Source organism: Acanthaster planci, linkage group LG18 (genome assembly GCF_054643075.1).
Source record: "Acanthaster planci isolate LZ-2023a linkage group LG18, COTS_SCS, whole genome shotgun sequence".
In the NCBI taxonomy this organism is placed as follows: domain Eukaryota; kingdom Metazoa; phylum Echinodermata; class Asteroidea; order Valvatida; family Acanthasteridae; genus Acanthaster; species Acanthaster planci.
In genome coordinates, this window is record NC_141794.1 from 1094717 (window position 1) to 1108513 (window position 13797).

The 13797-nt window shown below is 41.5% G+C and overlaps 2 protein-coding genes across 3 annotated transcripts; one reads left to right on the plus strand and one right to left on the minus strand.

Moving 5' to 3' along the window:
- The first annotated feature begins 30 nt into the window (after positions 1–30).
- LOC110980286 (eukaryotic translation initiation factor 2 subunit 1-like) lies at positions 31–4809 on the plus strand. Its single transcript, XM_022236851.2, has 8 exons — positions 31–137; positions 909–1188; positions 1632–1711; positions 2579–2730; positions 3017–3123; positions 3547–3644; positions 3883–4026; positions 4130–4809. The coding sequence occupies exons 2-8, from the start codon at positions 951–953 to the stop codon at positions 4262–4264; spliced, it is 954 nt and encodes a 317-aa protein (XP_022092543.1). The 5' UTR covers positions 31–137; positions 909–950; the 3' UTR covers positions 4265–4809.
- An 80-nt stretch (positions 4810–4889) lies between these two features.
- On the minus strand, positions 4890–12821 carry LOC110980295 (NAD(P)H oxidoreductase RTN4IP1, mitochondrial-like). 2 transcript variants are annotated; one of them, XM_022236858.2, is made up of 8 exons: positions 12530–12821; positions 9179–9486; positions 8762–8869; positions 7671–7867; positions 7373–7558; positions 7073–7253; positions 6742–6834; positions 4890–6312 (listed from the first exon to the last, which is right to left on the minus strand). In XM_022236858.2, exons 1-8 carry the CDS (start codon positions 12666–12668, stop codon positions 6196–6198), a joined length of 1329 nt encoding a protein of 442 aa, XP_022092550.2. In that variant the 5' UTR covers positions 12669–12821; the 3' UTR covers positions 4890–6195. The 2 variants fall into 2 exon arrangements, with proteins under 2 accessions (XP_022092550.2, XP_022092557.2); XM_022236865.2 differs by lacking the exon at positions 12530–12821 and adding an exon at positions 10701–11104.
- Between the last annotated feature and the right edge of the window lie 976 nt (positions 12822–13797).

Consider the following 13797-nt stretch of genomic DNA (forward strand, 5'->3'; position numbering starts at 1 on the left):
TTAGTCTGGTAACTTAACCTATGGTGTGACATCGAACTCAAACGCACAAGGACTCTGACCTGCCATGTGAAAACGAAAAAATCGTGTGCAAACATATGCCAGTTGCATCATCTCTGCTGTTGACTGTGATTTTCTGGGTAATATCAGTGTTTTTTTCCGTTTGTAGGTAACCATACATATATATTGTTATGGTGAAAATCTTTTTTCCATTAGATAGTGTTCTTTATACTTTCATTTTCTATATTTTAGGCCTTCAGACTGATAGCCTGAAGACGCTAAATTAAGCGGCCTGTTTCACGGAGCAGTGACACTGCGCAACACAGTGTCACTGTGATGCTTGTAGTAGTGTGTACGCAGTACATGTAGGCCTATCATGCCTATTGACATTCATGTGGTATACTTACCGGTATGTTGGTAGGTTAGGCATGCAAGACTAAACATGCTACATGACCAATGCCAATCATCAGGCCGTTCGTGCCTAGATGCCAGTCGTTACATCATGTGAAGTTTGTGACAGTCTTTGTCACTATTTTTATCTAGTATTTGTCCAGGCTAGGGGAAGGGTTTTCTACCCGTCTGTGTATACAGATGCCCCCTATGACCACACCATCTTTTGACCATTTGATCATAGCCTAGTCATTTTGGCGTAAATCATTTATGTGGATCATTTTGGAGAAAACCAACGAAATTTGGAAATGGACGTCTTCAGATCTTGGCCAAAGTCACAGAAAGTGTGTTAGTCAGTTAGCATTGTTAGGTTCTGTCATTGTGTCTGTGTGTTTACGTGTTGAGACATTCAGACTAATCTTTCGTGATGATTTCTGCGCAAACTGCTAACTACTGACCGGAGCATTTGTCAAGATTATAATTTAAATGTCTCTTTTCCCCTCCATATCTTCTTCATACAGACAGAAGTGTTGTTCTCACACAAGCAACACCGGAACTAAATCATGCCGTTGTCTTGTCGATTCTACGAGCAACACTACCCAGAAGTGGAAGATGTGGTTATGGTCAATATCCGCTCCATCGCCGAGATGGGAGCCTACGTCAACTTGCTGGAGTACAAGAACATCGAGGGCATGATCATGCTGAGTGAATTGTCGAGACGACGTATCCGATCCATCAACAAGCTGATTAGGGTCGGCAGGAATGAGTGTGTGGTGGTCATCCGAGTGGACAAGGACAAAGGTAGGTCACCTCATTGAAGTACCGCTGTGATTTATTTTCTGCCGTTGAAAAAGTCCCTCAATTTCCCTTCTTATGTTTGTTCATAAGTTAGAATTCTGTGCAGAGGATAAGGTTGAAAAATTGTCCTTTTTCAAAAGTATTCAGTTGGGTAGGTGGAAAATTTGGCCCGTCCTGAATTGATAGGTTTGCTAATGTGGTATTCAGACAAGCATTTTTGTCACATATTGATAATAAATAGCATTAAATTTCCTATTTTCAAACTGATACAATCCAATTTTCCACATAAAAGTAAGATTGTGTTTTGATATCCTGAAAATCACTTTGATAGATACTTTGTACACCATAACCTGATCTTGAATCAGCAAGTGTGATTATTAAAAACCAATAAAATTCAGTCTTTGAGAACTGAAATGTACTCCGCCTGCTTTGTTTGCATGAAAAAGGTTACATTGATTTATCCAAGAGAAGAGTGTCGACAGAAGAGATTGCAAAGTGTGAGGAGAAATATGCAAAAGCCAAAACAGTAAGTGAAAAAAAAGGTTTACTTGGAATGGTCAGTAATTCTGAATTGAAAAGCTGTGGGTAACGTAGGCCTGTCAAAAATCACTATAAAAGAAAAGAAATACCTTTAGATTTCTAGGCCAATACATGTAGCATGTCCAAACCTTTTCCAGGTGAGACACAAGGTAGTTCTTTCCTTTTGGTTCTTTCTTGTATTAAAAACCTATTGCACTGTATTTGAGAAATAGAAATTTGTACCTGTCCAGTGCCCCTTTGAGATTCCAAAGCGAAACTGATTCATTAGATGTTTTATGTACCTGCCAGTGTTCTATTCGAGTCCATCACAAGTCTTTTCACAAGTCCTTTCACAAGTTCCTTCACAATTCCAGTCCCAAGTCCCTTCATCAGTCCAGCCATAAGTAACACGATGAACAATGACAAAGGAATGCTTTTGTCACAGCTCATTTGCATAGCCTGAACTGGCTAAAGACAGAATGATATAGGAACTTGCAGGAACTTGCGATGGACTTGAATACAATAATACTACTACTACTAAGACTTATAACGTGCGTTTTCGCAAGTTACAATGCACAGCAAGGACAACTCCAGAAAATAAGTTACGATAAGCTAATGTCGGGAGAACAGATGAGCTTTCAGTCTAGCCCTAAATTGGTCAAAGGAACTGATGTTATAGATGTTACTTGGTAAGGAGTTCCAGCATCGGGGACGAGACACTGAAAAGGCCCTGTCCCCTGCCTTTTTGAATGTGCGTGGAACTCGCAGATTGTTACAAGAGCGAAGGCCACTATGGCTAGGTGCATTAAGGTCATACAACTCTAGTACCTACCCTGTGCTGATTCAATGTGAACCTTTGAACTTTTCCCCTCAGGTCAACAGCATCTTGCGGCACGTCGGCGAAATCCTGCACTATGAAAGTGACAGCCAACTTGAAGAGTTGTACCAGAAGACGGCATGGCACTTTGACCACAAATACCACAGTCCTGGTTATGGCGCTTACGAAGCATTCAAGACCTCAGTCAGGTGAAATGAAACCTCTGAGTTAGACAACTGCCCCGCGTATGGCAGTACGAAATCTTGTGATGCCCTTCAAGGGTTACACATATGAACCTTTATTGCAACTCATTTTGCACCTATCGGTTAGGGTCACGAAAGTTCGCTCACCTTCTGCTTACAGACTAAGCAGCGCCCTCAAGCAGTCTTGCACAGACTTCAATGAGGCTCCAACTTTTGTTGCAGTAACACCGTAAGTTGTCCGAGTTTCTTGACCAACTACGGCTTTCATATTTTCATGACCCTTGACCCACAGTGACCCCTCGATACTGGACGAGTGCCAGCTAGATGAACAAACAAGGAAAGTACTCATGGAGAACATCCACAGACGGTTAACGCCTCAAGCCGTCAAAATCAGGGCAGGTGATTACCACAAGTCATATGCTATTCTTACAAGTCGTCGACAGTCCACCAGTAATGTATTGAGTCCATCAAAAGTCGTTTTACAAGTCCCTTCACGAGTCCAGTCACACGTCCCTTCACAAGGCCAGAATGCTTTTGTCACAGCTCATTTGAATAGTTTGTGAATTAGCTTAAAACTGAATGACGTGTGATTGACACTGCAGTCCACTTCAACTGTTTCCCACGAAATTTCACTCTCAAAGTACATGTCATTAGATGTTACTGTATTTACCTGTATCTTGACACAGAGCACGGTTCTCACAGTGATATGGAAATCTCAGTGTTTCTTAAACTTCAAAGTTTGACCTGAGAATTGGTCTTAGGAGTCTGTAGATGTTTGGTTTTTGTCCCAATCAAGTTGTTGGTATATCTACCTCTTTTCAGACATTGAGGTTGCCTGTTATGGCTATGATGGTATTGATGCTGTGAAGGATGCATTGTTCAAAGGCTTGGACCTATCAACCGAAGAAATGCCCATCAAGGTATTGGATTACATTTCATTTCTTCCATGTCTTTCAAGAAAATCCACCTTCTTTATTATTTGATCATTATATAAATTAACAGATTGATTCACTGATCATTTGCTGATGTATTAATTGACAAGTGCAAGGATTTGCCGTGTAATTTTCTGATAAAGTCATGAATTGATTCGTAGGATGAGTTGCTTTATGAACACCTGATGCCTTCATTTGTAGTTGACTGTTTTGCGTCTTGTTTTAGATCAACCTGATTGCCCCGCCCCAATACGTTGTGACAACACAGACGCTGGAGCGAGTAGAAGGACTCAAGAAGCTGAACACTGCCATCGAACTCATCAGGAACTCCATCCGAGCGAGTGGAGGAGTCTTCAACGTAGTCATGGCAGTGAGTTTCCCTCCCCCCCACCATAAACCAAACTGTTACTGTCACAAGTAGTCGTTGCGGGAATTGGAACTATTTTGGGTTTTTTGGTTTTTTTTGCCTACAGCCCAAGGTTGTCACAGACACAGAGGAGATGGAATTAGCCAAACATCTGGAGAAATTAGAACAGGCCAACGCGGAGGTTGCTGGAGACGATGATAACGAGGAGGAAATCACCGGTATGGGAAATGACGCTGAATAATCTTTCTCAGATGAGACTATATATGGTAGATCTCCATAGCGACACTGTTGCCCGGTTACTATGAATGTCTCAGTCAGGTCGTGCTTCAAGACCTATACTTTTTGCTTAGTGCTGAAAGCAAAAACAAGTCAATGTTTTTTTTTGTTTTTATGTTAGAAAACCATGACTGAATCATACACCACAGGCATTAAAGACCCTGGATGACCTTTGACCCCTAATACCATCTTTCATCAAACTTCCTTATTAAGTAAGAAATGGATCACACCTCAGGAAGTTGGGGCCGTGTTTGTAAACTCAATAACATATATGCTTAAGAAAAACTGGGTTTTTTTTATTTGAGGTGCATTACACTCTTTAGATGCAAGAAGCAACTTTGTACATACGAGGGATACATCCAGCACGTTACATGAACTTGATCTTATCAATTTATTTCCCAGTTAATGGGAAATGTGGAATGAGGATACTCTGCTTTCCAACTTTCTTGGGGGCGATGAAAATTTGTGTCTGCGCCGACAAACCAAATAAACCAAATCAGAGAATTTTAAGCATCATTTCTTCCTTTCTGTGATTAGAATGAGCCCAAAGTTTGAATTTCATTGCAATTAGGCATAAATTAACAGATGCATGTAGGGCCTTTCATACAATTTATTATCAACACAAGTTCTGTGGTGCTTAGTACATACTAAAATATACATTTTCAATACATTCACCATGATTTCTAATCATCTTTGGAAAAATAAAACATTTTTCAGTTTTCTACATTCCATGCGATCTACTATTGCTATGCACTATTACTGTTGCACTGCATCTTAAACTACGTGAAACTCCTTCCCGAAGGTACAGTCTCTTCTATTTGCATATGTCTGAATACTTATTCAAAGCAGCTGCATTATTCATATTTCAAAAATATGACAGTCTTCCTAGTTTGTCGTCTACATCTGCTCCAGAGCCAACAGACATTGACATTAATAAATTCATAATTTTGCACGCATGTGCACGAATGGCCTTGGCAGCAAGAAGTGTAAGCGGACCACTGAAAAGGACTTTTCAATTGTGATTTTTCTTGTGCGCACAAGATTGCCGTATCTAAGCAGGTCTCCTTTCATGCTGCTTCATAGCAAAAACCAATCTGAAGAAAAGGAACTTAGAGCCAGAAAACCCGAGAGAAAATGATGAAAGTCGCGCCCTTGCACATTTTCAATGGCCGGCTCGCACTTCTCGCTGCCAAGGCCATTTGCGCGCATGCTTGCACATTTATGAATTAATTAGTGAAGAAAACTATGGGCTTCCTACTTTACATCTTATTTGCATATGCAAAGTAGTCACGTTCATCAGTATATACATAAATTCAAAATTTGCCATTACATTTGATATTCTTTTATGCAGATGATTATTACTACAGATAAAATTAAGCACTACGATACTCAAACATTTCAACACGTTTTCAAATCATTTTTAAAATCACCTTTGGCAAATTACTCTGTTACTTAAATAGTTGTTGACTACAAAAAAAATAAAGGATAGATTTACATGTATTCTTTCCTGCAATTTATTTTTGGTTCTGATCATATCAAGCACTATGACATTCAATAAACACCCAGTTCACATTCCAATACCATCATTTCAATTATTCATTATTTATATAAATCATGGCGCGTCCAACTTTGTGATGAAGTCACTTACAAACCGGATAAAATAAATTAAGGACTAATATCCATCTGAAAGCATTAGAACTTAAAATCTATGTAGCAATATGTTCTACAGCTATTGGCCCTTCTATATTTGCATGCATTTGCATATTCAAGCAACCTAATTATATATGCTTAATCAACAGCAAACCATATCTTCTTCCTGGTGTATTCTCTTAACACCTGTTCCAGGGCCTACTGCCCTCCTTATTTACAAACATTTGCATATGCAAAGCAGTTTCACTATTCATCAGGTTTCATAAGCAGTACAGTCTTACCCCTGGCGTGTCCTTTTCGTACATGTTCCAGGGCCTCGTTGCAATCTTCCATATTGAACACTTTCTCCACAATCGGCTTGATCTGAAAATTGTTTCGAAAAAATCATGGTTATGTTCAAAGGTTAAAATGCAGCAAGTTGCCACAGGTCCATTTTGGAAGTAGAATCTGTCCATTTTTTCCACCCACTTGGCATTCCAATTCATCAAAACGACAAAGTGTCACATATTAAAAGGAAACACTAGACTTGTTCTTTGTATTAATGCAAATTGACAATAAGTAAACGCATCTCTTTGGAAGTCATTGTACAAGACCTTGTCATGGGGTCATTCCTGACAGAACTGACACTATGGCTCTTGGAAATATGTCAATCAGGAGAATTTCAAAGACTAATTATTGCCATCAAATCTTGAACCATTTTTACTCTCAAACCCCCTCAAAAATCAACAATCAAGCTTCCGCCTCACTGTTCTATCAGCCCAGGCTGAAACATGGTTCCAACTCTAAGCATACCTTGTCTTGTTCCACCAAACCAGCAACAACATCCAAACCTTCAGCACTCGGAGCCAAAAAGCCGTACTTGAAAGTTCTCCCGTGGAACAACTTCTGTTTACCATAAAAACAGAGAGAATCACAAAACTACTTATCCCGTAACACTGCACAAGTCAAACGCAACCGTCCCCACTAAATGCCAAACTATTTTTTGACGGCTTAAAATACCTATATGATTTCATTTTGCCAAAGTAGCTTGGGTATGCTGGAAAACCAAAAAGTAAATCAATACACAGGCTGCGTCCTGTGTCCAGTAATGTCTTGTAAGACGTGAGAAGATGTGACCACTGACCTGTGGGATGCTGATGCGGTACAGGTCATACATGATCTTAGGGGTGCCCAGCAGAAGGCCGTACTTGTCCAAAGTCATCATGGGGGGGGAGATCAAAGTGACCATACAGCCTCCTCGCTTGCAGAGATTCAGACAGGTCTGGTAGGAGCGCGGACCGAGGCTATCTAGGACCACATCAAACCTGCAACATCCAAGGAATCCGAGTAATTGAAAAAAACTGAACAGTGCCCCCCCCCCAGCTTAACTATCAATTTCTTAATCAGTCGCGTGACATAGGACTGACTGCATCCAGCCACTTGCCTCGGCTTGTCTTTGAGGGCGCTCTCCAGATCTGTCTTCGAATAATCCACAACCTCATCTGCTCCCAGCTTCTTCACAAACTCTTGACCACTGGTGCTGCAGCTGGTGGTCACATGACCTCCCCAGGCCTTCACTAATTGGATGGCGAAGGAACCGACACCCCCAGTGCCAGCGAGAACAAGAACACTGTAAAAGAAGAGAATGTTTGAAAATAAAAGTGGATATATAATCCATGGCAACACAACTCCAGAATCAAAATATTCTAACACCCCAAGTAATCTTTCCTCAGACAGCTTACCGTTTACCGGCAGTATTTTCTGAGGACAGACCAGCAGCTCTCACCAGTGCTCCCCAGGTTGTCATGGCAGCGAAGGTTAAGGCCGCTGACTGGACATGAGTAAGTGAGCTAGGCTTCTGGGTTACAAGTCCTTCCTTGACGAGGACATACTCCGCAAAGGTGCCAGGTAGTGGGACAATAGACAGGACTCCCCACACCTGAGTTCAGAACAAACAATGTCCATGATCCAGTGGCTGAAATGGTATTATTTCCTACATACAGTGGAACGCTGCTATAACGACCACGACGGGGTCCACGCTAAATGTTCAGTACAGCGGTCATTCGGTATAGCGAAATCAACTGCCGAACGTTTCATTGCCATGTTGACTAGTGCCCTCTCTTGTCTAACTGAAGTGCGCCCTCTTACGATACAAATGTACTATGATTCGCTGTTTTCGTGATGTTTTGCCATTGCATTCACATTTTTCTAGGTTTCTAGAAATGTATCTGAATTCTTTTTGTTTTTTTATTCAATCTTGAGTTACAAAATTGCTATTTAGTTTATCCTAAAAGTCGTGAAGCTACCGCTCACGATCGACCTCTGATGCATGCTGTGGCGAATCTCGTTTGATTTGCTAAGTTCTACATAATGTTCGGTAGGTTTTGTACACAAAATATTGGGAACCAAGCACGATATTTGGTACAGCCGAATGTACGGTATAGCAGTGTTCGGTATAGTGACATTGCACTGTATTGACATTTCAAACATCACATTTTTGTGGCGCCACAGATCAACGTTTATACACGGCATTCACATATAGCCAATGGCACTGAACATCTTCCTACAAATATGGTGTCCTACGAGAGATCTATATGATCAACATAATCCTGATGCTACAACTCTGTGGTCACAGAACTAGGAACCAATGAGATATGATCACTGAGATGGAATCCTTTTGTGAAGCAGTTCCTGCATTCTTGCATGTTTCAAACCAATTTTGCCAGCGTGCCTTCTAGCCCAGAATTCAATTGAGATTGAAGCAAACTGGTTGAGCCTTTGCACTGTTGATAAGACTGCGTGTACCCTATAAGTCACATGAAATGGTATTTACCTCGTCACCTACTTTGACCTTTGACACGGACTTCCCCACTGCCTCCACAACACCGGAGAAATCTTTGCCAAAAATCAGAGGAAACTCTTTGCCATCGCCAGCGGCTATCTACAGTTATTTTTTTTTACAAAAGGTAAAAAGCATCAATTAATTCAAACTGCTTTGAATAAAAGCCAAAATTTTGATGTGGCAGAATCGCATCCTGATTCCCAACTGTGACAGGTGCCTCGGGGAAACTGCATACTTGAAAACATGAACATTTGAAAAGCATTATTTTGATGTTAAGAATACAGAACTTTGATGAATCATCAAGTCTCTGCAGTTTACAAGTAAAATGGATTCCCCATTAGTAAAATAATTTTGTATGCACACAGCACATTAAAAAATAGATACCTAGCAAATTGGAAACAGAAATACCTTCAGCTTTCTGCGGAGAAAGTTTAATATTCTCTTTCCAAATCCTTCCCTCATCTTGATGTCAATGGGATTGATGGTTGTTGCATGGACTCTCACTAGCACATCGTGTGGTAAGACCACCTCAGGCCTGGGGTGTGTCTCGCACACCATCGGCACATCACTCCCATATGACTTGGTCAAGAGCGCCCTCATGCTGTGGCTCCCAGAATAGTAGACCGCTTTGGTGGCTGCATGGATTTCCTTGTACCAGACACACAGCGCGCCCACCCAGAGTGCCACCAGACCAGCGTTCAACGTGGCAGATGACACTGTACATGATGTTGCAAAACATTGACAAAATGACAAGTTTGAAAACCCGAGGCATTCGCAAGCGATCTTTAGATACCTCTGTTGAAACGGTTCGTAAGGTTTACTGCTGATAAAAGGACATCTCAAAACTTGAAACATTCTTATCGCTTACCATAAAAGTAGAACCTTACTGAATGTCCCATTGGGAATTTGGCTCATATTCAGGGGGGAGATTGACCAATGATAAAAACAAAGAAGCTGAACTGTGAAAATCTCCTCTACTTTTGTACACAGCCTGTGAGGAAAAAAGCTGAAATCTAGAACAAAAAAAGCTGAAATCATCTAAAAAGCTGAGAAATCTCACCCCTGCATATTTTTCGTAAGTTGATTTCTTGTATGTGGAGGAACGTTGCATTTCTGATGATACGAACCTCAGGCAAGTGCTGCTAAAATTATATCCTGAATTGAACTAAAATTAGGCCTACAAGACGGAGTTCCTTTAAAGGAACCAGGAAATAGAAAGATTTCTATAAATTTTACTAAAACCCTTGAAATTGCCTCTTTGGGTTTCAACTAACCTATTTCAAATTTTAGTTTTGCAATTTTAACCGACATTTTTATGCTTTTAAGGTTTTATGCTAATGATATTTGCATATTTATGAGCAGAACTATGATGTCATCCAAGGCACTGAATCTCAATGTTGCACTGATTTGTGCACAGAAAATTTCTAGATTTTTTAAACCACTGCTATGGCAGATTTTATTTTCTTTGGCAATTTATTGCTGTGTAAGTTTATGGCAATCATCCAGCAAAAATCCTTTTCACTCACAGAAATGCTCCCAGATAGCAAATTTGGGGTTCACACTTTGAACATGAAAACATGCAACCCGAACCATGTCTTCCCGGATTTCATCAAAGCAAAAGTGCCCTCACTTGTCCAGAAATGCTTGGTCAATCTTCAATGTTTGAAAAAGTGCACCATTCAGTTCATGTAACTCATCAAAAAAGATGTCGAACAGTCTTCATAGGTTTTAAAAATTGTCCAGAGGGAAATCCGGCTGGATGTTCATTATCTCGTGGACTTAGGATTCCCAAGTGAGTGAACAAATAATGTCTCCAGTCTAGGGTTATCCCAACATTATGACACTCGCAGCGGGGGGGGTCATGACAAGTGCTCTTGCCGTCTTGCCTTAACAGCATTTTTCCAGGGCCAAGAGCAATCGGTATATTTACCTTAAATCTGCCTCTTGGAAGTTGGAAAATGAAACACTGTGGATTCGTGGGGGAATAAACTTCATCGAACAGTAAAGTTAATGCAGTCAGCTTGTGTTCGCGACGTGACATACAGAGTGCATGCAGTGACGTGACTGGGCGAGTACGGCCACCTCCATGGTGGTACGGCTGTGCACGTGCGTGCGTAATTCTGCTCCATGTCCACACTTTCACATCTGAGTTTACATGTCAGTTGAAGTCCAAAATCCATTCTCAGCTTACTAATTAATAATTATGGGTACAGAGAAATAATATCTGGAAACGTGGGCGGTCTTATTGCTGGAAATCGTAGTTTTTGTTGACGAAAATCCTCTCAGCTGCTCAGTGCTCACTTCGATCTAAACAGCCGCCATGTTCCAGTTGGAACCAAAGATAGTATCAAAGACCGTATAAAAATATAGCGCCGCCTGGCGGCGCCGCGCAGCTATGGCGCACTGAACCAATTCAAGCTCCATTGAAAATAGTATAAAATCAACCAGGTTTGGAGCCCCATGGCAGGCAACTGAAGTCCCTGAGGCCTCTCAAACAAAAAACAATGTGTTGTTTGGTCCTTCAGATTTCATTTGATTTTCAATTTTTAGGAGGTTAACCAATGAATTTTTTAATTATCCGCCAAAAACAATTTCACCCCCCAAAAAGTCAATGGTCCCAAGTCTTCTCAGCGGCCATTTTTCAAATGACATCCCTCACCTTTCGGGGCTCTTTTGACAAATTTTCAGTCACATTTTTGTCTGCTTTGCCCCCAGTTGGGTGCCCCTGAATCTACAGAGATGATTCCGGGCCACACTGGCACAATCCCACCATTTCTTGGCCCAAACAGACCCCTCTTTTTGAAAGAATCTTTGGGGGGGTACTTTTTATGCGCCTCATCCAGGCGGAGAATTTTGCTTGAATTGGGTCACTGCACCCCATACTATCTTTGGTTTGGACTATACCATTAGGCTTCGGGGTAATTGGGTTGGCCAAAGTTTTGCGTTAAGAAAATCTCTTTTCGTAGATAAATTTTGATTTCAAACTTATCCAGTATCTCTCATTTTTATATTATACTTATTTTCCTGTTGTTTCAGTTTTAATGCGTGATGTTAACTTCAACCGTTTTTTTTTTGTTACTTCTACATTAGGGCCCATCCGTTTTCTACACACACACTACACATAAATTCGGCTCCCTGTTTCCGGATGCGCTCTTTTAAAACGAAACTTCAACAAAATAGACAAAATTTCTGTATCCTCGAAAACTGCAGCATTCAGAATATGGGTACAAATGTTCAACAAATTGACTGAGGCTGTTGGTTTCTTTCTTTCACAAAATCTTTAAAAAGAATATTCGGCAGTCCCGGGAACATTTATGTAACCGTAACTTAGGGTTAGGGTAAGGGCAAAACCCGTTATATAAATTAAAATCCCCAACGCAAAAATACATCTTGAAAATAGTTCGCGGTACCCGCTGCTTCACCTGACTCGGACCGGCCAGCCAATCCCGGCAAGCTTGGTGGTCGAGTGGTTAAGACGTCTGCACTAGTAAGCAGGGGGTCGTGGGTTCGAGTCCCACCCGAGTGAGTAAGCTTGTGACTTTTCCGCAAGCTCTCGGACAAGCACTGAGCATACAGTGTTTATTAATATATATGTTGGGTAAGGGCAAAACCCGTTATATAAATTAACATCCCCAACGCAAAAATACATCTTGAAAATAGTTCGCGGTACCCGCTGCTTCACCTGCCCCTGTGTAGGCTACATAGGCCTAAGGCTCGAGATTTACGGCTTGGCCTTGTTAGAGTTACTGAGAAACTTACCTCCTGTGGCAACTGTTAGGGATTCATACGGCAGGAGACTGAAACACACAGGGAGCAAGACAGACAGTGAGACCACGTACCACGGAGGAACGAAAAGTAACAGGAGCTCCAGGCCAGTGCTTGTGAAGTCCAAAGACATTGTGACTACTAGCTGTGTGACAGATTCGCCACTGTGACGGACCGCGACAATCAACGTTATGTGCTAGTTGTGGTGAATGCCGCCCAATTTTTATAACTATAGGTCTGTGATTGTGACGAAACATTAACGCGCTTTTATCCCTACCCGGATATACCGGATTCTAAGGCTCCCCTGCCATCAAGCGCCCCCGGGGTGCACCCATCATGTGTGTGTTAATCCCATTCGCCAATGGTTACGTTTCAACGGAAAATGATTAACTGCGCATGTCCCATTTTAGGGTCATTTGCATCTGTATGAGGACCATGAGAAAAGTAGCCTGCGGAGCACTGATGATCGGAAATGTAGGGGAAAAGTAAGAAAAAACAGTGCATGGTCACCGGTTTGCTCAGATGCTGAATTTTCGGCCACACTGGGCCTTCATCGGAGCTATGGGGGAACTGGTAGTTTGAATGCAGAAAAGTCTACCACTTCTCTGCATTCAAACCACCAGTCCCCCCACAGCACCTGAGCAAACCGGTGAGCACTGTTTTTTCTTCCTTAGGACCATGAGAATTCGTGCCAGGCAAGCAACTGCTTCATTTCATTCTTTGTTCCACAAAAATCACTGGTTTTGACCACTCGGATACTATTTCTCGATTTTATTTTCACAAAACACGTTAGGTAAAGGCCTTACTATGAAAATATTTTCGGGCACGGTATTTTTATTTTCCAAAAGTGAAAATAAGAGTTAAATTTCATGAAATGCAGCTGCTTGTGCCTGGCACGAATTCTTATGGCCTTCATTACGTATGCAAATGACCATAAAAATGGAACATGCGCAGTTAATAATTTCCCTCTGGAACATACGTGCTATCCGGTTCGAAGAGATTCGTCACTAATGGTTCCATGTAAACGGCGATCAATGCATGTTACTCTATGTGCATGCAGTGCAGTGCACGTGCAGTGGGCGTGATTGAAACTGAAGTGATGTCACACTTACGAACCGGATAGGGTCTACCCTTTTGGTGGATTCAAGTTCATGTTCATCATACCGTAGACATGAAAGAGTCCTCCAGATCTATGGTCATACTGGAAAAACTGTAGTTGGCCGTCGGTGCAAAAGTAACAAAAGTGTTAAATATCCCCCACA